Source organism: Thunnus albacares, chromosome 17 (assembly GCF_914725855.1).
Source record: "Thunnus albacares chromosome 17, fThuAlb1.1, whole genome shotgun sequence".
NCBI lineage: Eukaryota > Metazoa > Chordata > Actinopteri > Scombriformes > Scombridae > Thunnus > Thunnus albacares.
The window spans coordinates 10,959,998-10,984,942 of NC_058122.1; the positions used below are offsets into that span (position 1 = coordinate 10,959,998).

At 39.6% G+C, this 24,945-nt stretch overlaps 1 protein-coding gene across 2 annotated transcripts in view; it reads left to right on the plus strand.

The window, feature by feature from the left end:
• The first annotated feature begins 3,793 nt into the window (after positions 1–3,793).
• The window catches only part of LOC122967748 (alpha-1,6-mannosylglycoprotein 6-beta-N-acetylglucosaminyltransferase B), a 63,583-nt gene continuing 42,431 nt past the window's right edge, over positions 3,794–24,945 (plus strand). The window contains exons 1-4 of one of the 2 annotated variants that reach the window (XM_044332540.1): positions 3,794–4,749; positions 6,138–6,250; positions 20,785–20,929; positions 24,834–24,943. In XM_044332540.1, coding sequence (XP_044188475.1) covers positions 4,682–4,749; positions 6,138–6,250; positions 20,785–20,929; positions 24,834–24,943 — 436 coding nt within the window. In that variant the 5' untranslated portion in view covers positions 3,794–4,681. Of the gene's footprint in view, positions 4,750–6,137; positions 6,251–14,833; positions 14,920–20,784; positions 20,930–24,833; positions 24,944–24,945 lie in introns of those variants that run through there. The other variant, XM_044332542.1, reaches the window with a different exon arrangement.

Here is a 24,945-nt window from a genome sequence, read left to right on the forward strand (position 1 = left end):
ATGTAGCTGGTGAGCATAGAAGGCTGGAGAAAGGGACATGAATTTAAATAAAATCTTGTTTTTAAGGTGTCTGATTGGTGTCATTTGATGTCAAAAATCAGCTTGGTGCTTGCAGTTAATTGCAAGTTATAAAAGAATGGCACAGGCTGATTTCTCTACCTGAAACATTTTGAATGACTGTGATTTGACAGCTGCTGAAAGGAATGAAACCCAGAGTCAAAGCAGGGCTGCATGGGCTCGTATGAGCAGATTAGAGAGTCTTAGTTTGTTCACGTCTTTTCAGTTTGTCTTTGATTGTGTACTAAAGACTGTGGCTGCGTGCTGAACATTTGAAAAGGTGATCTCTGTTCAATGGAACAACTTCTGATATGTAATTTAATCATCTTGTGGTCTCCAATATAGACTAGAATGAATTATTGTAGCCGATATTTTTATCATCAAGTGTCATACGCCCAAAGGTTCCCAGTCCACATGGCTTCCAAGACACCACTTACAGAGGCAAGAGAAAAGGAAAGCAAGCAAATAGGGGGCTGTTTACATAATGTGTTAAACATATTATATCAGATATAAACTTAAGTTAACATATAGTGTTCTCATATGTTAGTGTAATGTATTTACAATAACAAAAACTGAGCTATCTCTTGTAATGTATGCCTGGCAGACTTTAACATGAAAATCATGATAAGATGAAAAATGAAATGAAATTGAGAAAATAAAAAGTGAAAAATAAAATGCATTTCATTCATTCAACCTCCTGCACACAGACAACTTTCTGTCCTCTTAGACTAAATGGAAGCATGCTGTTTGCACAGCCAAGGGCAGCAGGATGCTAGATAGATATTCAATCAATACAGTAGTATCCATTAAAAAAAAAGAAAAATACTGAAAGCTATCCTCTGTGATTAGATTGATTTCTCTTATTTTGCTGAGATTACCATACAACCGGGCACATAACATGGTATAACAACTACACTAGTGATTCCCAAGCAGAGATAGTTATCCCATTGGTAATTCTGCCAGGGGGTAAGTGGAAAGATTGTGGAGTAACGTTAGCTCAACTCACTAGTAATGGATAAACTGTACAAATAGTTAGCTAATTAATGAATAAATGGTTAAAATTGCAAGCTAAAAGAGATGGAGACATTGATGAATGTCCAGCTACTGCTATTCCAAGTGGTGGGGCTGTGCAGGTGGGTAGAGTGGGGTTGCAAGGTTGGCAGTTTGATCCCCGGCTCCTCCTGTCCACATGCAGAAGAGTCCTTGATGTGTGTGTTTGTAAATATGTGGAAGAGTGATATATTGTGAAGCACTCCGGATAAAAGTGCTATATAAATGCGGTCCCTTTACTATTCCAAATGCAAAATGATGAAACTGACCTAAACATGGAGAGTTCAACTGTATGAAAAAAAGTAGCATGGAACCTGACAGGAGGTGCCAATGAAGACACATGTTTTATCTGTAAGGGGCCATGGGGGTAAATCAGACAGAAAGAGGTTGGGAACCACTTAAATACAGAATATCAACCCTGACCAATAAAAAAAAAATGATTTTAGTTTCAGGGGACAGAGTTATAAGTACTTCAGACATTTGAAATAATTACTCCAGAATTTAACGCACTTTGGGCATGCCCAGTACATAATGTATGTGTTAGACCTTGTGGAGCATGTGACAGTTATCATGTTGCTCAAGAAATGATTGTTTGGCCATTTTAAACCACAGTTGTACAGTACTAAGAAGATATTTTACATGTATAGTGTTTTCTCTTCTGGTCTCCCATCCACCAGCACAATATTGATACTTTCACCTGCTCTGTCTTTTAGTGTTTGGGGATTTGAAGTAAACTTAAAGATTTCTTCATTCATTAAGTTGTATCTTTGAATTTGGCTGATATCAACCATCAACTACTTTGCACTAACTCCAAATTTGCCACCCGCCACAGGTTAAATTAGTTTTTGCTTTCCTGTTTGTGTCATGCAAATGTATGCAAGGCTCTTCTGTTGTTATGATTACTTGGCCTTTTCCCTTTTACAGACATCATGGCAGTCGAGTCCACAGAAATACACTAGAGACAGGAAGACATTTCTGCTTCGAGTGAAGCTCAGCAATGTTATGCGGGCTGAAATTCTGTGAGTATTTTCTGCCACATTCCAGGCAGACAAATAATTGTAAAAAGACTATTTGCATAGTACATTGGATTTTCTACCCATTTTGCAATGAAGCTCCAGTAAAATTAAATAGTTTCATTACTGCATTTCTGCCTCTGCTTTTCCCAGGTGTATGTCTCCCTGTAAAATACAGTTTTTAGTTTAAATGAATTACTTTTAAGAGTTTTTTGTCCTTGGGGATTTGCTTCTGTGAATCTTCAGTAAAGCAGAGGGAGTCCAAACCAAACAGTGGGAGGGAGAGAAAAACTGCAGTGGAAGTAGGTACTCAAGAGACAGTCAGAGAGAAAGATGGAAAGATAAACACAGTGAAGGAGAAGAAGGCAGTATATGTCAGCAAAATAGCAAATATTGTGGATAATGCAGTGGTGGAGATGTCAACATGATGCAGGAGAAGGGGAAGATGACCATGAGTAAGCAGATAAAGAAGATAGATAAAAATGAAGGAGGGGAAATGACATAGGCTAAAGGGAATGAAAGAGAGATTTCTGAGAGAGTGCTGCTGCTGGTGTGTCGGTGGTTAAACTAAAGGTGACATTATCACTCATCGTCTCCTCACTTAAGGGAAGTGAAACTTTATCTCAGCTTCAATGAACACTTACTTATCCTTGAGAGTGATTTGCTTATTTGTACAACCACAGCTAGACATTGCTTTCAAATGAAGGGCCAAATCACCTTCACAGACACACCTTTTTGTCACTGATTACTCATGCGGAGGTTTTATTTTATGTCCTGCAGCACCACAGTTAGTCAGACAAATGAAGACCAGTCATGTTGTAGTAATGTGATCTGTCCGGTGGTTCATTTTAAATCTCAGCCGGGGCTTGTAATGTCAGCAGAGCCAGTCTTGTTGGGCTGTGGGCCAAGAAGCAAGAGCAGCAACAGGAAGAGCCAAGGCCCAACATAGTCAGTGTAAAGCGAGTTGTCATGGCAACAGAGGATGCTGCCTCTCGTTGTCCATTAGGCTGACACTAGATGTGAACTTTTTTTATGTGAGTTCTTATCCCTTTTTTCCCTCCAAGATGGCACACTAGGTAAGCAAAGGTCAAGTCACTATATTTACTTTATTGTTTATTTTCTTTTTCTTCACCCATGTTTCTTGTATAGCCATAGCAAAACTTAAAAGATAACAATAGCAATAAAAACAGAATAGATGTCAAAAGGCTTGTGCCAGATTTCATTAAATTGTTGTAGAAGCTCATCACAAAAGCAATTGATTATGTATAATATTTCTGTTAATGTATGAACTGTTCATAATGTGATGAAATGTCCCTTTTTAAGTCAAAATTGATCAATGCATCTTATAAACCAACATCTTTACATTATCACTTATATGTCAAATTATAATTTGTTCCATGGTTGAATTCTCAAATTGATCATGAAGACTGGCACGAACATTTTGACAAATCTGACTTTTTTTTAATCATTATTTTTAAATTTCATTTGTATTTTGTCGCTGGATTTTACTGTCCTCTGAAAACCGCAAATAAAGAAAACAAGCTACTATTATCTTTTAAATAGAGCATAGAGTACTGTATGTTTCACACTAAATTCAGTGTATTCTGTGTTCAGTCCGGTGGGTGTCGCTGCCGAGCTGCTGTCTGTCTGCAGGTTCCCAGCCGGCGCTGTCCACGGTGCTGAAATGAGTCCAAACACCTCAGAGGCAACAATTACAATGCTCCCTTTAAATGTATTTTTGAAGACTTTTCCACGTCAGTGTTGGGATTATATAGTGATCTGCTTTGATAAATTGATAAATTGATCTTCAGTTGGATGAGATTTACGCTCATGTCTCCAGAAACCCAGAGAGTTCATGTCATGATGAATTATTCACTGCCATCAATCTAGTGGCCTCTTGAGGATTTAATGCATATTAGCAAGCTTATTATCTCACTCCACGACTGCTTTAATTATTTTACTTGTTTCCAATAATATTAACATGTTAAATTTACTTACTTATACGGATTGAGACACTTATTGTGCATCCCTTCATCCAGGGTCTGTTCTCGTTATGTATCCACAGAATCAACTTTGGTTTTCCAGTATGAATCATTAGATGGCGCTATCAGTAGGCTAAACGAGTCCCAGCTAAAGAAGTACTAAACCAGAAGAGCGAGTCTGTGCTTCATCCACTCAGAGGAATTCAAAGAACTCTGCAGTCCTGTCGTATTGCACCTCCACTCCGCTATGTTTCCAGGACATTTAACAGTGTTAGGGATAAAATCATAACTGCTAACAGGACAGCCACCCAACATTTGCCCCTAATTTTTCCTCTGCAGATCAGTCCGCAAGCGGGAGGAGGACTATCGACCCGCTGCTGCAGGACTCGCCGGAGGGATTCCGGCTGAAGTTGCTCGCAGCACCACACTGACAGCAGTCAGGCTGAGAAGTTGCCTGTTTCACCACCACGCTCTCCGTCCATCCTCTGGACTCGGGTTGAAAGTTATGGTTTTGACGCTGGTTGTCACACGGACTTGCACCATGTTAAGGAGACCCGGAGCTTTCTATGTGTGTAGAAAATGATTGCAACCAACAGCGACCTTTCCATTATGGTGAGGAGATGTCTTCTCACTTTCAAACCGTTCAGGTAAGAACATGTTCTCCTCGATTTATTACAGCTTGTTAGACCATTTGCTGACATTTAAAAATAACAACAGCAGACTAAGTTCTCTTTTTCACACAATGTGACGGGTTTTTCTTTACTGTTTCCGCAACATCATGAAAATAAATATGTATGTATATGGGGTGAAATTAAAAAATAATACAACAAAAACGGCAAAACATTTAGGCATCTGATATGACGTCACTGTATATAAATACACTAGTGGTTGTTGGAGACCGTTGGCATTAATTGGAGCGACGGGACGCCCGTTGTGCCACAATTAACGTTTGCTTGCGCAGCTAAAAGTTTCACCACCAGCAAATGGGGAGGAGAGAAAGCACATCAAGCAGCCACAAACTCATTAAAACTTCCAGGTTTGACAAGATAGGTTGTATAAAAGCTCAATGACCCGTTGTGAGATGAGTAATCACCATGGCAGTGATGATGCCAGTGTATCTGTCAGGTATAAAGTCCTCAGATGTTTTATAGCTTTCTGAGTGAAAACAGTGGCATGACACATATTATTATGCGCATTATTATGCTCATAGCCTACACAGCAGTGGCTGTTACAGAGAGAAGAGGTCTAACTGTATAATAGGTGCAAAAGTCACACAGCGCTGCATGCTTCCCTGAACATCAAATCCCAATTATTCACCATTACCTCACATACTGGGTAGTATTAAGGCACTATCGCTCACTCAGACTCTAGCTGTGCCTCTGTGTTGTCAGTATGATGCCTTATAAAAATTCAAGAAAGCAATCTGCACTCTACAGAATGGAAATGTGACAATCTGTCCTGCAGTTTACAAACATTTACAAACATTTTCTCAGCACGACTCCCGGAGCGTGCAGACGAGCCTTTTTTTTCTTTTTTTTTTTTAGCTAATCGGTCCAGAGCGTTTGTTTCAAAGCTGGAGAACTCCAGCATGTGTTTGCTGTGTGTTCACTGCTGCCTCCAAAATGCAGCTATTCGCCTGTAATTTGATGCTTTCATTTTGGATGTTTGCTCACTGAGCACAGTGTGATCCATTGTAATGGTTCGTTTGAAATGACACAGTCAAGCGAGTACACAATGCTTTTCTGTGGGTTGATTGGTACAATATGAACTTTGAGAAATATGTCCACGCTCCATAAAGCCTCACGGTGGACTTAACTCAACTCAGAGTAACTTTATTGACTTTAAGTGAACTCTCTTGCACCTCCTCTACTGTGAAATTGAAGAACATGCCTTGTCTCATAATTTCCCTTCTTCAACTTCCTTGTCCTCATCTATCATTTATACTCTTTTTCTTTTCTGTCTTATGCGCTCTAACCTTGTGTCTTGCTCTTTTGTCACTAAACCGCCCCCTTCTCTCTGCCTCTCCTTCCTGCAGGATCTTTGTGGTGGGGATTGGTTTCTTCAGCCTGTGCTTTCTAATGACCTCTCTTGGGGGCCAGTTCTCGGCCAAGCGACCCGGAGATTCCCCCTTCACCGTGCGAGCCGAGGGTAAGCCAGCAGTTACTCCTCAGGGCTGCTTGATAGCCTCTGACTCCAGTGGCTGTGCCCTGCGCTGGTAATGAACGGGCAGGAAGCTTGCTGAGTGCTTCGCGGGGCTTCCTTGATTGCTGCCAGCGGGCTGACAGACCTGGGCCCACATGCATAAAACTCAGTGCAGATTCACTGTGTGCACGCACAAAGCCAGACATATGCATATGTATTCTTTTCGTCAGATTTATAAAGCTGTGTTACGCATGGTTGTGTTTTTTTTTTTTTATAAATCTCTGTCAGAAATGGGTGCACGTGCACGAGCCTCATCTCCACTCCCACAATGAGCCATACATGGATGAAAACACGCAGTTAACCGCACTTTCATATCAATTCGTCTGTGCACCTGTCAATGAAACAAACGGGAAAGAAGAAGCGCCGTTTGACCGATTGTGTTGGACCGGCGGGGTTCTCCAACAGCCAGAACAGCTGTCATTACGCGCGATCATTACGCACGGCTGTGCTTATGGCGTCCATATTATTAATTCTTCACATGGACCTGTAAACCATCGTCAGCAGTGATATTTCAGAAATGTAATCAATGATTAGTTTGTAGCGCTCATGTCTAAAGTGACTTTACAAGGTGTGACACAACTAAGGATAAAATAAAAAAGAGTATTAACAGCTTAATAAAGTGTTGAACTCCCGTGTAAATTAAAATAATGATAGAAATTAATCACACAGAAATAATTAATTATTGTTATTTTTTATAAATGTGTCTTTGATTGGCATTTTACAAATCCCTGTGTAAACGGTTATCAACCTAAACAATGTTTTATTCAAATATCTCGTCTCTCACCTTATATTTCATCTCCACTTCATCACATCACCCTCAGATCTCTGACATGTGTACGCTAGTCTGAAGAAAGCATGAGGTGCGCATGTTCTGTTTTTATAAACACCAGTTTATTCGCGGGAAATGGCGTGTACATGGTTTTTGTGCGTCGTTTATGCATCTGGCCACTGCTCACTCTGCTCATCAGCAGAGTCGCCGAGAGGCTTCTCTCATCTACACCTCCATCTTATTTACACCTACTTTCATCGCTGCTTAGTACCCAAATGACCTTGTTCTGACCCACATGAACATTTTCAGTAGAAGTAGTAGCTGTAGATTTGTGATGGCTGAGGTATGATTCTTATGTTGCTGTGTTGAGATGCTGGTTACATTATGGTTACTGTTGCTGTATGTATTCATGTGGGCAGATAATGCAGACACTCTAAACTTATCATGTATAGGAGGTTTTTACCAGTGGGATTCTTCTTGGAAGCTTAAGCAGAAACAAATGATTTCAAACATGAACTAATCTGGCAGTGAAGATTTAAAAGTGAAATTAATATTTGTTTCAGCCTGACAGTTATGGCTATCACAAAGCACAAGGTATCAAGTTTTGGTTAATGAAATCTCTTTATTATCCTTAAAAAGTCCATCAGAAAAAAGGCAACTCTAGTTGTAGCTGGCATCATTGACCTTGCAGAGATCAACAAAAACAAAGCGATGCCTGAAAAAAAATCAAACTATTTCAGAGACATCGTCCCTGAGAGAAACATGTTATCTTTCTCTGCACGTCCTCTGTGTTTGCACTATGTGCCTCTGCATATAAACCACTATAGAACAAGCCATTTGGGAGAGTCTGTGTTGGCTTTTGGACTATTGTCTCTCACTGTTTTATTGCTGCCTGGCACAATGTTGACACTGCATGTCATCCTCTGCAACGGATATCAGCTGGCACAAGAGAATGCAATGCTTCTATCTATCACAACTCATCCAAGGACACCAGTTGTTTGTAGTTTGTATTTGTGAAATATTACACAGATCTGAATTTATTTATATTCAAATTAGGCAACAGTAATCAGTTCAACCTTCTTGAATAATGCAGTTTGTTTCTATCAGTAAACTGCACGTTGTTTGTTGTGTAAAGATAGTTTTGAAATATTTTTGACTGACAGAGTTGAATGATTGTGGATTAGATAATAAAGGCTGTAATATTGGCTCACAGTAGGCTCCTTGGGCTCGTCAGTGTAATTCTGAAAGTGTAGTAACACAGGGACTGGTGCAGTGAGGTGCATCAGGTGTCATCATGGGAGACAGTTTCAAGGATCTCACCCATTTATGAAACAGTATATGCAGAGCTGGTTCACGGTGAGGGAGGGAGAGAGAGAGAGAGAGAGAAGGGTGTGTGGTGGGGTTGTAGAAGACAGGAGAGCTGTCTGATTAATTAACCACTCTCAGGCTATAGTCAAGGGAAGGCATCCGGCCTCTAGCTCATTAAAGACTGCCTTGTCGCAAACCAAGGAGAGCCAGGCTATGTAAATTATTATCCTCTGTGTGTGTGTTTGCATACGTGAACATGGGCATGTTTGGGAATGTGGATTAGCAGCGTGGGTAGTTTGCGCAATGAACGAGCTGGGATGAATTGTTCAGCGGAGCAGCACCTTGGTAGTATTTACTGTAGTGTACACACCCATCCAGCCTCTGCTGCTGGACACACGCGATATTTTGAATCCGAGAGGGTAAATAAAATAGCCAGCCAGTGCTGAGAAGACCCACCACCCTGTTTATTACTCGTCTTGTGACATGCAACAACCGTCTGAAGAGCAAAAGGTGTAAAGAGAAATATGTAATTGTCTTTCCAGCTTCTCTTTCTTTCTCCTCTCTCTGCCTTATATTTCTCTTTCCAGCTCAGTCTCTTGTTCTTGATTTTATATTATTTTTGTAAAAAATGTTATCTAAGAGGTACTCCAAAACCTGCTTTTCAGGTTTCCGCATCCAGAAACAAGCTCTATTTTTTCTGCAGAGCAATCGATTTCTACTGTGTGTCCATGATACAACTTGGCACTATTCAACGCCAGAGAGCCAGAATAACACCGAGTCGCATTTGGATATCGAGCTATATCCAGATTTAAAATGCATGCGTTTCCTTCATTACTTCCCTTTGAAGCTACAGGAAACTAATGATGTGGAAAAGAAGTAAGAGTGGGGACAGAGGAAGACTATTTCTACCGGAGTGGGAAGCATGAAAGGTGGAGGCATTTGATCCTAGATATCTTAAAGGCTCCAGTGGTGTACTGTAGCTTTCTAATAAGCTCTTTGAAGACCACCTTCACAGTGTGTCCTTTTACCACAGGGGTCTTAATGCAGCTTTGCCACAAAGAGCGAAATAGGCCTGGGAGGTTTTATCCCTGGTCAAAGCATGACTAAATGGTTCAGATGTTAATGTGTTCGCTCTTCCTACCTGCAGGCTCCATTACCTGAGTTTTTTTTAAACCACCATCCTTTAAGTGATGGAAAAATCTGTTTTGCTGCAGGGAAACAGACAGTCGCATCCCTCAACCCCCTTGCCAAAGCGAAAGCATATCATTTCTAGAATATTTACCTCCTCGATTTGAACTTCTACTGTATATATTTATTCTGCTAAATTGCTGTTGCCACAATAATGGGTTGGACAGAATAATAGAGCAACCGCCTACAATTTGGTGGCTGGACCACTGGAAGACTGCAGGATTTAACGTGAATGAAAACCTGCCTTTTTCCATATAGTTTTAATCAATCACTGAGTGGAGTAACAGAGCATCAGGTGTGCAAGGAGCATCATGTTCACTGCGATCCTTTTCACAGACAGCGACAGAACTTTTTTATTTCATGGCTCAGCAATCTCCACTACGTGATGCATGAAAATGGGTATTTTCTGACACTGCTCATAGCAGGGGGGGGGGCGGGAGTGGCATTTGCAGGTCTATAAAAGCTGTGAACTTTAGCACTTTGTTTGAATGAAAAATTGGATAAGTAATCTCCTTAGAAGCGATCTCCTCCAGCGTGTGTAGATGTTATGAATAAAAAAAATGACCTTTGCTACCAATGGAATTTCACCAGTAGTAAAGAATAACTGCAGCTGACTGCCCGGCTCTGTGGAGGTGTGAATAAAAGATGACTGATCATTGTTCACTCTTTCACAAGCTCCCATGTCACCAGTGATTTTCTCTTGGATGGTGAGGCAGGTACAACAACAGGGGTTGATTGTTGTTTCAGTCGCGATGGGCAGTGACACTTCACTAGATTCAACTGCAAACTTGTTTTCGGTGACTCAGATTGCCTTATTGGGGCATCCAGCTTTGTTTTTTTAAAAGAATCATTTAATGTTGAGGGTTGTCTACAACATACAACATTATTTGGCATTACAATGGACACATTTTAGACAGAGATTATACTGTATTTTTTTCCAACCTAGACTATAGTTATCACTGCACTTGACTGTTGATAAAACCGGTTGGTGTTGGTTTAATTTTGTGTGTAGGAGTGTCGGTGTAGACCTATCAGTTGATTAAATTGTCTCCTGGGGATAACAGTGAGAAATGAAGTACTACAGTTTTTAACTGCAACTGCTTCTGTAAATTATCTGCACTAATGTTGTTTCCTCTATGTGAATGTGGCCTTGAGGTCAGTGCGCACACACGCACTACACACAAATACAATCCATTTCAAAGTCATTAACACACTATTTACACAGCTGCTAATTAAAAATGTAACAGCGACTAAAGATCAGCTGCTCTATCATGGTATAATTCTATCTGAAAATGAATATAACAGGGACACAGTGTGGAGTTCTTCATTCGCTACATATTGTTGATCAGACACTGTCATCTATGTAGGGTGAGTTGCAAAGTGGGTCATGAAGTTCACTTTCAGGCTTGGTTTAGGTAGCATTTTCTATTCTTGTTGTTTCTTTTGCATGCATGCAAGACTTTTTCTGTGTGAAAACAGGAAACAATGTTTATGCCAACGCTCATCATATTTTTATGGTTCGGTGCAATCTGAGCAGTGAAAGCATAAAAGAGAATAAAACTCCTAAACTCCTGTCCTGGAAAATGATTGTTTGCTGTGACACTCTGCAGTACCAGTGAATAGTGTGTGTTTTTTATAAGGATATATCAGCCGACCCTGTGCTCTGTGTCTGAGTCAGCCTTTCCTCACCTTAACTGCCAGGTGTGCCTTGTTTTTTTCACAACAATATGGTTTAAACCTGTGGTGAATCAATAAAAGTAAGGCTGGAGTGTTTCAGGGTGTGCAGAAAAGCAAAACACAACCATGTTTCTAACAAACGTGTATATCCATATACTGTGTGCAGAGTGAGGGGCTATAACTAAGGAAAGAGACAGATTCAGGTTTTAATTGAAGCTACAGAGTAGAGCATTAAAGAAAAACCGGTGCATGTAGTTTCCCCCTTTTCCAGGCTGTCAGGCACAATAAGAGGTTGGAGCTGCACAGAGGATAAGTGACAGAGGTTTTCTGCTCTAATAGCTTCTGGATCTGGCAGCTCCCCCATAGGTGCCAAACAGAAGAGAGAAACTCAATCTCAATCAGCCTTTTCTGTAATGAATATTTGAATTGGAGGAGTGAGAGCAGAGGAGGAGGTTTAGCTGTGCATGTTAGAGTGCAAAGCAGGAGGGAATGTATGAATTTTTCCTGGTGACAGGTGAGATGGAGAGGTCTGACCCCGAGCTCCCTTGCAAAGAAAACTAAGCAGCATGCATATCAAGGATGACAGGATTTATTTATATGGCTCCTGATGGTGCCAATGGGGAGATGAAAGAATTGCTGAATGTGAATCAAATGTGACACGCTGCTACAATCAGTGTTTTTGTTGATGCATTAATTGCTAAAGGTAGAGACAATTTGCCATTTTATTGAGCTCAGTGTAAAATACAATTTCATATTAGATGTTGTAGAGCCATATTCGTACTTGATTCGGTTCATGTTGACATTGTTGACAAAAAATGTCTACAATGCAGTAAAGATTCTGTCATTCTCTACTTCTGTATATTCAAACTTTGGTAGCTAAGAGGAAAAGCAAACAAAAATCATCTGTGTTTAAATAAAATAATTTCACTTGTGTTTACAGTTTATTCTATTCACCAGTGTACAGTTCTAATTACCATGTAATGATGCTTTCCACATACTGTGGAGATGACATGATCTGCTCAACACCTGCATCACACCTGAGCCAAGAAATGAAATTAGCTTCTTTAATGAACGTTTACAAGCTACATATCCCCAAAATGTGTTATAACAGTGGACGGAAATTCATTCATTCAGTTTTTTTAGGATATTTTTTATAGTGAAGTAGTTGAACAGTAGATTTGAAAAGAGACATCAAGCTCTGCTATTAATACTTGAGGATTAATGAATTATTGAATGAAAGAAAGATGTTTTCTGTTCAACCATTATATTTCAAAATAGTGACTTAGGTTTTTTCTCAATTAGAGGGAAGCCCGCTATTTTATTTGCAAAAGGCTGTCCTTGTAAATAAGAACTTGTTAAGTGACTTGACCATGGCTCTCTATGAATCAATTATTACTTTATAGTAGAGCTGTAATTATTAGTCGATTAATCAATTAGTTGCCAACTATTAAGTTAATCATCAACTGTTTCTATAATTGATTAATCATTTTGAGTCATTTTTTCCAAATTCTTTGATTCCAGTCTCTCAAATGTGAATATTTGGAAAGTGAATAACTTTGGGTTGTGGACATTTTTATAACATCATCTTAATTTTTGGGAAACAGTGATCACCATTTTTCACCATTTTCTGACATTTTATGGACCAAACAACTAATCGATTAATCAATAATGGAAATAATCGTTAGTCGCAGCACTTTGTTATAGATACAGTTATAGCCTCCAAGTGACCGATTCTGTCTAGTAATTGATTCTGTGATGACTGAGAAAGATATTCAGTCTGTTGTTTTGTTTAGTATTGATTTGTAAATTCAGCTTTGAGCAGCCATATTCAAATGAACCATAGACAGACCGATCAATAAAAACTCCAGCACCAGCATCGCTGTTTGACACTGGTAGCCATCCACTTCCTGAACATAAACACATAACTGGCTCAGATGAAGGCTTTTAGAAATACTTGAAGGATGAGTGTGACATGCAAACAGCCGTTCTCTGCAGAACTTTTAAAGAGTCAGCATCTTAACAAAATACCAACCATTCAGTCATGAATAGGCTGTGATGGCTCTGGAAAAGGCTTAGGAATTCAAAAGCATGACTTGCAACCAGAACAGGTAAGGTAAAAGCAAAGTGTATCAGGTCATTGATCAGAACATGCATGAGCAATTAGGAGCAGGTGTGACGGTGGGGATCAGGTTATATGGCAAAGCGAGAACACACTGAGGGAAACTGCTTAAGTAGTCAAGAACAACAGCCGTTTAGAGGTGTTGCTGACCTTGTTGCAGTCAAAATAGTGTGTGAGGGACATTGCATCCTGCATATACACTGTAGCTTTCATAGTTCATTCTTGTCAGCAATCCTCCCAGTACTGAAATCTTAGCAGTCTGAGTCAAACTTTTTCTGCATGACAATGCATGTAACCAGTGAGTCTCTAGGGGCAGTTGCTTATAGCTTCTGTGTGCAAACAGCAGGCTACAGTACAAATGGTGATCTAATTGGAATTTGTTCATAATATCGATTGTGCTGTGGCACTTCTGAAATGGAGTCGTTAAAGGAGGTTAGCTGCTGCTAAATAGGCCCTTTTATTAACCAGCAGATGAGGGATGACACAGAGGAGGCTCTACATTAGCACATAGATACCATCAACTCTTGCTACACCACTGTCAGCATGCTGGACTCTGCATTGGAATGAAGAAAAAACACATTAGCCAGTGTTTCCCGAGAGGCAGCAGGAAGCAAGGGTAAAAGGTGGCCTGATGAACAGTTGATTGCAAACATATATAAGGCTCAGTTCTAAAAATGCACTGTGTAGGAAGGGTGTTTGGTCTCAGTAATGGTGATTTACGAGCACAATGTGTGTGAGGAGCATTACTGTGGAGAAATGTGAGTTCTTCTTCCCACACTTCAGCCCAGAGGCTTTGTTTAGATTTACTGCAGTGAGTAGACTTGGCAAATATTCTGAAATCTCTTCATGAAGCCACAGTCTTTTCTTTTATGGAAAGCCCACAAAAATCCTAACAGTAAATATACATTTGGGTGGTACACATGCAACGGATTTTGGGTACATGCAACAATGAGCAGAGTGTTTACTTGGTATAATATAGCGTAGCATAGTAATATGTTACCCTGCAGTGCTTTACTCCTACACAAGTCTCACCTCATTTCCCATCCTGTTTCATTCTTCTTTTTAAATTACTTGTTAAACTGCTGCTATAAAGCTGCAAATCTGAATAGGAATTCATTTAGTCTCTTTCTTTCTGTCTGTGGAAGGAAAAAATGTTGTCTAACTTCTGAATTATTCAAAGGGAGACATCCTAAGGCCAGTTTGAAGGAAGATATTCTTGAAATGGCTGGAGTGCAAAGCCAAAGGAGGAAATACGTACAGGCGATAAAGGGGAGAGATTTAGGGGAATATCTGGGCTCTCCATAATACAATTCACTTTTAAGCTGAAATACCACTTCAACTTTTTTGTGAGCTGTTCTGCACCTCTGTTTGAGAGCATGTATAATAGCGAAGTAGATTTTTTTTTGCACTGCAGTGCCCCCTTCTGGTCATTTAACAGCAGTAGTCAGAGCAGGGAATTTCCCTCAGAGTTAAGGAGGCAGGGTAGAGAACAATGTGACTGCTTCTGCTGTTGTAATTTGCCTTCAGCATTGTTACTTCGGATGCTGTTTGTCTGTGTGTATTTTGTTTTATCAATTTTTTGATACTACTTGCATAATATGTTTGTTGTATATTTGTTTTGCTGCAAAATAGCTCTAAAAGTGACTTAATTTATAGCTAGCATAGCTGTAAGCTCTTAATAAGAACTGCTTTGCCCTGTGACTCAGCATTTTTTATTTCTTACATAGCCATGTCAGTGTATATGAGTATTGTTTAGATTCTGATTTGTGTCTGCATTTTGTGCTTTGTTGCAGTTTTATAGTAAAATTGTGGATCTTCAATAATTATCCAAGAAAGTTACACCTCATGTTTATTTGACTTCACACTGTTAGCTAACTGTCAAGCTTTGAATAAGGACTATTCATTGCAAGGACAGTATAGTAAAATAGTAAAAGGACAAGAGCACAGCGCGCACAATTAAAAAAGATATTACAGTATGCAGCAACAATGAGTCTATGGTCAGGCAAATAGTATCAGCCAGCTCCTCAGCAACTGAAGCTGCTGCCTATGAAGAAGCTAATAAATCTAATAAGAGTGAACTTAGTCAAGACTTAGTAGACTTACCTCTCAGTTCAGCCTAGTGCACCTCCGAATATGTCCAGCAGTATTCAGAGGCATACTCCAGTGAAATCCTATTCAAGGTTGATCCCCTAGGCTGCCACAAGATGGCCATAAATGAAGCAGCTACTTAACATGATGAGAAAAAGAGATATGCTAATAAAGAAGAAGCCAGTGTCAAACAATAATGACAAAGGGAGGAATTAGAAGATAAAATGTACTCCTCAGAGCCAACAGGACAGTTATTTTAACTTTCCTAGAACATTCTGAGAACCAAAAAAAAACTTCCTGCTGAAAACATTTTAAAGAATGTTTAGGCGTAATATTCTAGCAATGTTATCAATAAACATTTTGAAGATGTTTCTAGAACGTTCTGGGAACCAAAAGAAAACTTAACGCTGAAAACATTATTAGAACATTACATGTGACATTCTCAGAATGTTTTTAGAACCAAAAATTACTAGCTGGGAGAGAAGAGTTAATAACACATTTTTAATAATATTATTAATTTAATAAAATGGATTGGTTTAGTCCTCAGAGCAGGTGAAGAGAATTTGCTCTGTGCATGTGTTCAACCCTACAGCACTTAGTCTAGCAACAACTGGAAGAATGTTACGGGTCACCAGAAGTAGTTGAACATGCGCTGCTAAAAATGGATGAAGATTTTCCCAAACTTACTAACAAAGATAATGCCAAGCTAAAATAGTTGGGCGACATTTCTCAGGAGATTAAGTGTGCAAAAGAAGGTGAATAACTGCCAGGCTTGTCTTATTTGAACACAGTTTGTGGAGTAAATCCCATTGTGGACAAGTTACTTTAGAGTTTGCAGGAGAAATGGATTGCCATGGGATCCAAATATAAGGAGGAATATAGAGTTGCATTTCCCTCTTTCAGTTTTTTCTCCAGCTTTATAAGACAACAGGCAAAAGTAAGAATTGACCCCAGTTTTGCCTTTGCATCCCCCAGCAAACATAGCCTAACAAAACTGAGAAATACATGAAAAGTGGCAACAGAGCTTCTGTAAATGTACACAAAACTGAGGTTCCACGAGAGTCCTTGACTATCCAGAGTAACTCTGTTGAGAAGAAAATGGAAAGTCCTGATAAGCAATGCCCCATACATAAAAAGCCCTGTACACTCAAAAAATGAGAGAGCTAAACCTGTTGAAGAGTGGATATTATTCCTGAAAGAGAGGCACATTTGTTTCAAGTGTTGTGGGTCAGCTCAGCATGTGGCAAAGGCTGCAGAGAGGCAATTAAGTGTATGGAGCATGGTAGTGAAAAACACATCTCAGAGCTATATCCTGGTCCTCCTCCCACTACAAAAGAAACGAGAGAAGCCGAGAAATATGATGATGGGGAGGTGATGGGGAGTGAAAATGCAGTACATTTGTGGTAATGCAGACAGTTAATGCTCATGCTCCAAAATCAGCCCAGTGTATCCTACTGGAAAAAGTTAGCAAGGAAAATGTATGCGCTGCTTGATGAGCAGAGTTTTCTTTTCATCTGTTCAACATCACAACCTCATCAGACCCATACACACTGAAAACCTACTCTGGGGTAACCACAACTATGGGCAGAAGAGCTACAAATTTCACGATTGAATCTCTGGATGGCCAAATACAACTTCCCCTCCCAAATTTAATTGAATGATTCCTGATGACCAGAGAGAGATTCCATGTCCTGATGTGGCATGTTATCACCCACACCAAAAGTGAGTTGCAAACAGGATTCCACTTGTGGATCCAGACGCTCCCATCCTCCTGCTCTTGGGTCAAGATCTTACGCAAGATGACAGGGCAAATCAGTGGACCTTACAGTGCTCCTTATGCGCAGTGGCTAGACCTTGGGTGGGTCATTGTGGGTGAAGCCTACTTGGGGACATCTCATAATCCAGACAGCACCTTCCAAGTAACAGAGACCAAGCAATGAAGTGTGTTTTTTCTGTCAGGAAAACATTTGATAGAAAACCTGACATGAAGAGGCAGAACATTGACTTCATGTTGAATATGCTTGAAATGACCATGCAGAGCCTATTGCTCCACTGGAGAAGCATAAAGAAGAAAGAGAGAAAGAGAGAGAGAGAGAGAACATGGCTTTGATGCCAAGCAGTTTGTAGTTAGACAGTTAGTTTTATGTTGATGACGGACTTGCATCTGCACCCACCCATGAAGAGGCTATTGACATTTTGACGAAAACCCTTCGCAGAATCCAACCTGAAATTACATAAGATAGCATCCAACAGCCACAAGGTTATGGAAGTTTTCCAGCTGATGAACAGGCCAAGGATTTGAAAGATTTGTACCTCAGATTGGATGATATACCCCTACATTGCAGCTTAGGAGTCCTGTGGAGCCTTGAAACAGCGGTTCACATTCCAAGTTTCCAAAGAGGAAAAGCTATACACTTGGAGATGTGTTTTAGCCACTCTCAACAGTTTGTATGACCCTTTAGGATCTGTGGCACCTATAGTGACGCAAGGAAAAGCCCTGCTCTGTGAACTCTCAGCTGAAAAATGACTTGGATGAGGAAGAATGAAACAGGTGGAAAGAATCTTTAAAAGATCTTCAACATCTTCAGATAGCAAGATGTCATGTCCCATTTCCACAGCCCTCCTCCCACAGAGACCTCAGCATCTTTTCAGATGCACCCACAATGGCAGTTGGAGCTGTAGCTTCCGAGCAAAAGTTGTGATTGTTCTCACTGTGCAGCATGAGATCTTCAAGGAAGAATACAAATGTTTCATTGTGAAGCAAGCATTGCCAAAACAAAGTCCACTCACAAAGGTCAACCCCATCATTGATGAAGATGGATTACTCAGGGTTAAAGGCTGTCTGACACTGGCAACTCTCCGGAGGAAGAAAAGCAACCACTTATCTTCCCCCATACTCACCACATTGCTTCTCTCTTGGTGAGATACTACCGTGAGAAAGTAACACACCTGTGCTGCCATATCAAGGAAGAAGAAATCAGAGCGGCAGGACTGTGGATTATTGGTAGCAAACGCCTCGTCTCATCTGTTATCTACAAATGTTTCATCTATTGTAGGCTCAGAGGAATGCTACAGATCCAAAAGAGGGTAGACTTGCCAGCCGGCAGGCTCTCGACAGTCCTGGATGTAATTCTTCTTCAGTCTGCACAGACTTGACTCACACATGAAGTATTGACTACCTTGATGGCTGAGGTGATGGCAATAATGAACGCAAGACCACTAATGCCATTGTCTACAGACCTGGACTTGCCAGCTGTTTTCACACCAGCAATGATCTTGACTCAGAATACAAGTGCTTTATAATCACCTTCTGGCAACTTTGATCCAGCAGCTCTCCACACAAAACCGTGGAAACTGGTTCAGTGTCTCGCAGACACTTTTAGGAAGAGATGCAGTGTGGAATACCTTGCCACTCTTCAGAGTCGAAGAAAATGGAGAGAGGACAAGTCCAGCATCAAAGTTGGAGATGTTATTTTGCTCAAGGATAACCAAGCTCACGTGATTAAATGACCTGTGGGACAGTGGGACAGTGCTTTTCCCTCTGTTAGAGTGTGTGTATAATAGCTGAGTAGATTTTTGTGTACTGCCCCCATCTGGTCATTCAACAGCAGTAGTCAGAGAGCAAGGAATTTCCCTCAGAGTTAATGAGGCAGGGAAGAGAGCACAATGTGACTGCTTCTGCTGCTGTAATTTGTCTTCAATATTGTTGCCTTGGACACTATTTGTCTCTGAGTATTTTTTGTCAATCTTTTGATACTACATGCATAATATATTTGCTGTATATTTGTTTTGCTGCAAATTAGCTCTAAAAGTGACTTAATTGATACTTACCATAGCTGTAAGCTGGTAATAAGAAATGTTTTGCCCTGTGACTCAGCATTTTTTATTTCTTACAGTAATGTCATTGTAATGAGTATTGTTCAGATTCTAATTTGTGTTTGCATTTTGTTCTTTGTTGCAGTCTTACAGTGAAAACTGTGGATCTTCATTATGTGTCCAAGAAAAGATACACCTTTGGTTTATTGGAGGACTTCATACTATTAGCTAACTGCCTAGCTTTGAATAAAGATTACTCATTGCCGGGACAGTATATGAGCTTTTGTTACAGTGCATCTCTTCCCTCTTTTAAATCTCAACAATAACACACACACATGCACACCGAGAGATTTTTCACATGGTCCTTATTCTATTTACTGGTGATGTAATAAAAAAAAATTTGAGAAAAAGGTGACTTTCTCCTGAGCAGTGATAAATGAACTCTAACAGGGGAAATGAGTCTGCCCACGCTGCAGTTTCTAAAGCCTAATGCAATTGATGAAGGAACACTGAAGGGTGACTCCCCAAGAACAATATGAGTCTGTTGTGGGTTTCTCATATTTTTTTCTCAGCGATTCAGACCAAAAATTCACTCCCAAGTCCCGAGAGTGGCATTATTTCATCTTGATTCTTTGATTTTTCCTCATTAAAAATGGCTTCAGACCTACAGCCTGAGGCAACAAGCTAATTGTGTTTTCTTAGAGGCAAAGGTGCATTTGAACCCTTTAGTGATTTTGAACTCTGATGCTGTTATGTGCTAATAATCACGTTCAGTACTGACTGTAGAGCTTAGTGTGATCAAAGAAAGCAGAGCTGGGTCGGGACCTTGGTGTGTAGTGATCCAGTCTGAGACCTGCTTTGACCTTATTGTCTGTAGCTGCAGGCTCGTTAATTGACTAGGTGTTCGCTAACAGCATCATTCCAGGTTTACCGCCTGTCAGGTCATTAATTATTTGAGCCAAGCAAGAAGGGAAAACCAATACTGTCAGACTAATTTGCTGATTCCTGTATTTTGCCAGAGCTCTGGCTCCCAGTGAGCCATTGGTTGGAAATTGAAGGACAAAAAAATAGAAATTCAAATGAGGTGATGTTTTAAAGTAAACCTACAATGAAATGGGGCATAAAATAGATGGATTTAAAATGTGACCTTGGTGAGGCTGTGCTACATTGGTGGAAACTACTCATACAGAGAATCATTTCAGTGAAAAGAAATCTGAACAATCAGTTTGTTTTGTTCCTGTGACCTTGTATTTGACATTATATAAAGCCAAATATGGTTATATAAAATGTGACTTTGCACAGAGACACACTCTACATTCTATAAAAATGTACATAATTATTACTATTTTTATTATATTATTATAATTTTATTATTATTATTAATTCATAACTTACTCCTGGTCATTCTACTTTTTTATCTGGAATGATTTTCTCCCTCTTTTATTATTTATCCTCACTCCTTTTCTTACCTCTGAGTTACATCAGTAATATTTTTCTCAATCTATGTCTTTTTAGTACTTGGTGGCCAAGAATCTCGCGGGGTGCTGAGGAAAATCAGTGACATGCTGGAGGTCATCATGAAGAGGATGGACGCTCTGTCTAAACTGGGTAACACCACTGACACCCACAGGCTGGATGAGCTCAGCTCGGCCCTGGACAGGTAAAGCAAGCACATCTCTCAGACTGTGAATCCTAATTTTACGGAAAGTGTTGCCTTTGTAGTTTTGGTTTGGCATTAGACACAGCCTAGACAAAAGGCAACTGCACAGAAATTAGGAAATTGCTGCTGAGTGGTGAATATATTACTTTGTTCTTCTCACTCTTGAAGAGTAATAGCACTCAGTATTTCAGCTCATCACAGCCTGATATACAGTTTTTGAAAAAAAAAAAAAAGCTCCTTGGGCAGAGTAAGTAAAAGAGGTACACTAGAGGTATGGGGTTGGGGTAGTGTGTATTTGGATAACATTCTATGCCTTTAATGTCAGGGAGTACCTCAGACAAGGGGGATCATGGAGTGAAAATTCCCCTTCACCAGAATTATTCGCAAAATTAGTGCTATATTGTAAAAATAAATCATGAAATAGAAATGTTGAGCTTTAAAGTTCATTCTTGACCTTAGAAACAAGATTTGGCAAAATAATCTTACCTGAAGGTCCATTTAGTAGCTTTTCCGGATCATATCACATAATCTTCATCAGCAGAGTTTGCCTGGTTGTATTGTGCTCAAAGAGCTCAGAAAGAATTTGAACACCATGACAACTGGGCAAACTCCATCTTGTGTGATATGATAAAAAGCTCTAGAACAGCTACTAAATGGACCTTGTCATTTTGTCAACTGCAATCCAAATGTAGATTTTAAATAATTTTCAAATCACGTCACAGTTAAGAGTTTGACATTACTGTGGTAACAAATAGCAGTGAGTCTTTAGGCTACTTAATCACTATGATGATTTATTTATGAAGCAAATTTAAAATGTATGCTTATTTTGAGTGGTTACTTTTATTAGATGTGTATGTTCATCTGTTTGCTGTGTCAATGGCGTGATAAAAGAAACAAAATGGAAATTAACGTCATGAAAGTCTAAATTATTTATTGTACAGTTTGTACAACTGTCAAAGTTGAACTTGAGGTGGTCTAAAGAATATTCTATCTATTTCTCCAGCTCGACCTGTGTGCTAAAGGTGAATTTCATTGGCATAGTAATGATAAGATAAAAATACATGGAAGCTGAAGAGGACCTGTGAGATATAGTGTGGAGAAAGGAAGAGGGCCAAGTACGGAGCCTTGGGGCATCCCAGTAGAGCAGGTGCATGCAATGACAAGAGCCTTGTGTTGCATACATTGGTGTTGAAGAAGATGATATGTGTTAGAACAACCCCATCCCTCTCTTTGGGAAGAAATAAAAGAGACTGTCATATATAAAAAAAAGAAAGAGCAGAGGTCTTGCTGGACATGTTGAAGCTGCCAACCCAGAGTCATGTGTGTGCTCTGCGGTTGCCACAGCAACAGACCTTTTCTCATGCACACACCTGCTCAGGATTTGAGGAGAGGAAGCTCCCTTCTGTTTTTGCCTTTGCTGTCCATTTCCCTCCTGGACATCGCCTCCGTCTTCCACATAGCTGTGAAATATCTCTTCTGAAATCCACCTCAGTAAAGCCTGCACTCTCACACACACAATAATGTAATCACCTCTCTTAATGTAGCAAAAGGTATTGTAATAAAGTTTGTCATTTAATGTTAATGTTAATATTGCTGGCCACTGCTGGCTGGAAGTAATGAACAATGATAGAAGAGGTGCACCACCTCATCAGACCTGACTCCTGCTTTTCTGAATCCTAGGGGAAAAATATTGATTGTATTCTGCATTTTATCATTTTTTTATCTGCAGTTTGATATTACACTTACAGAATTTAATTTACTCCACAAAATGCCCTTTGGATATACTCAAAGTTATATAGTTCAAACAATCATTTAATTGGCCTCTTAGGGAATAAACTGGAAATGTTACAGTGACAAAGGCCAACAAGTTTTTAAATTCAACTTGGTGGTGGAAATATTTCTAATGATAATTTTTCTTGGCTCGATTTTGGCTCGTTCAGGTGATTAAAAATCTCTGTCAGGGCCAACCCTAGAGATTAGTGTGAGATCTTCAGGCAGGAAACACTTTGCCCACATGGTATGCTGTTCAAAAAGTAATTATGTTGTCCTCTTGCTCTTTAACAGCTGATAGACTCTCTTGGGTCAAAGTCCCTGCAATGTAAATATGGGCTGGTTGTGTGTGACACCACGAACGTCTGTCTGCACAAGTAAAGGGTTTTGTTCCACTGCATAATATCACTGCTCGCTCTCTCTGTGCATGTGCATGTATGTGTGTGTGTGTGTGTATGCACACTATACTGTAGGCCAGTGTGTGTGTGTAATTGGCAATTCATTTGTGCTGACCTGATGCTCTAAAGGATACTGTAGAAGAGAAGGTTTGGCTACCACTTGCCTCTTGGGCACTACATGGAAAAATGAAATTGGGGTTTAGGATTATTTTAAGTTTTGCATATAAACACAGTTATATTGCTTTCCTCTGGCACACACGCGCACACACACACACACACACACACACACACACACACACGCACAATGAAATACATGCTGCCTCAATGAAATCTGAGTTTTACCGCTTCATCTGCATCCAATGCAGAGCCACCATTTCATTCGTTTTTTTGTAAATTTCCTGAATATACATATTCTGAGTTCTGAGCAATGTAAATTCCAGAAATACTACTACATAACAAGAGAGCTCATTAAATTAATTCATTTTAGTATTTGTTTTCATGTAAAGCATGGCAATGATAGAATAGTTACACTGGTTAACACTGGTCGAATATAATGGGCAGCACACATCATCATCAAGTCATGTGGTGATGTGCAAAAGTTTGGGGTTAAGTTTTACTTTTCTCTGAAGTTGTTACATGTTAGATGTATTGGTTTTGCTCTGCATATGTGTTGAGCTGTGTAAAAACAAGGATCTCACTTTAAAGGACTTCCACAAATTTAATGGGATCCACCGGCAACTGTGAACATTATGTATTCACAGGCTCTCCTCTTGCAAAGTACAACTAAGTGCAACACATATAGTCTGAAAATATGACTATTACTATAGTTTCTCTCTAAAAACTTAAACATAAAGTGTATGTAGAAAAAATACCACAAAATAAGTCTTCAACTAGTCACTACAGGATTTTACAAAAACTTACAACACTAGCTTCTAGTGCTAAATTGATTAGTTCATTAATACATTCATCAATCAATAGAACTGTAATCACCAGAAAAAAATAATGATCATTTATCAAAAACAAAGTCAAACATTTGCTGGTGTCTGTTTTTAAAATGTGAACATTTGCTTATTTCCTCTGTGTATATGATTGTAAATTGAAGGTTTTGGACTATTAGACAAAAAAAAGGGAAAATATATCTGGTATCTTTTTCTTTAAAGGTTCATTTTTGCACAGAACGATAACATTTTGGTTAGACATTTTTCCTTTCTCTCCAAAGTTTCGGATGATTTGACATGTTATAGATTTCTGAAATCTGTTGAAACTATAATACTATACTCTAACCCCTCCTCTTCTCTTTATTCTCTCCGTGTTTCATCCCCCATATCTCCTTCCCCATTGTAAATATTGGTTCTTGATTGTTTTCCCAACAGCTTTTAGGCCACAGAGGTCAAGTGCAGTAAAACACTGAACAACCTTCTTTTTTATTTCCCCCAAGGACCCACTTTAATATGCTCAGCCATGTTTTTGTCTCAACAAATAAATTATCTGTCAGTGTTTAAAAGCTTTTTCGATTTCACGCCTTAAGTTCTAGACAATTAACATTTCTGCTGCTACTTCACGCTCACTGTGAGGGCTGGAAAAATAGCAAATGCTGGACAAAAGGAAGCTATAAAAGAAATGTAGAGTCCTCTTTCTTTTTAAGGTGCCTGATTGCAGTTTGAAAAGAATTCGGGACATTAAATATGCTTGTTGCCGGAACATTTTTAGATATTCTCTTCCTCTTTGTGTGCCAGGATTCAGCCTATAGGGCTAGTGGAGCGGATCCAGGCCATAGCTCAGAACATGTCTGACATGGCGGTGAGGGTGGAGCAGATCCTACAGCGCAGCATGGCCAGCAACAGAGGT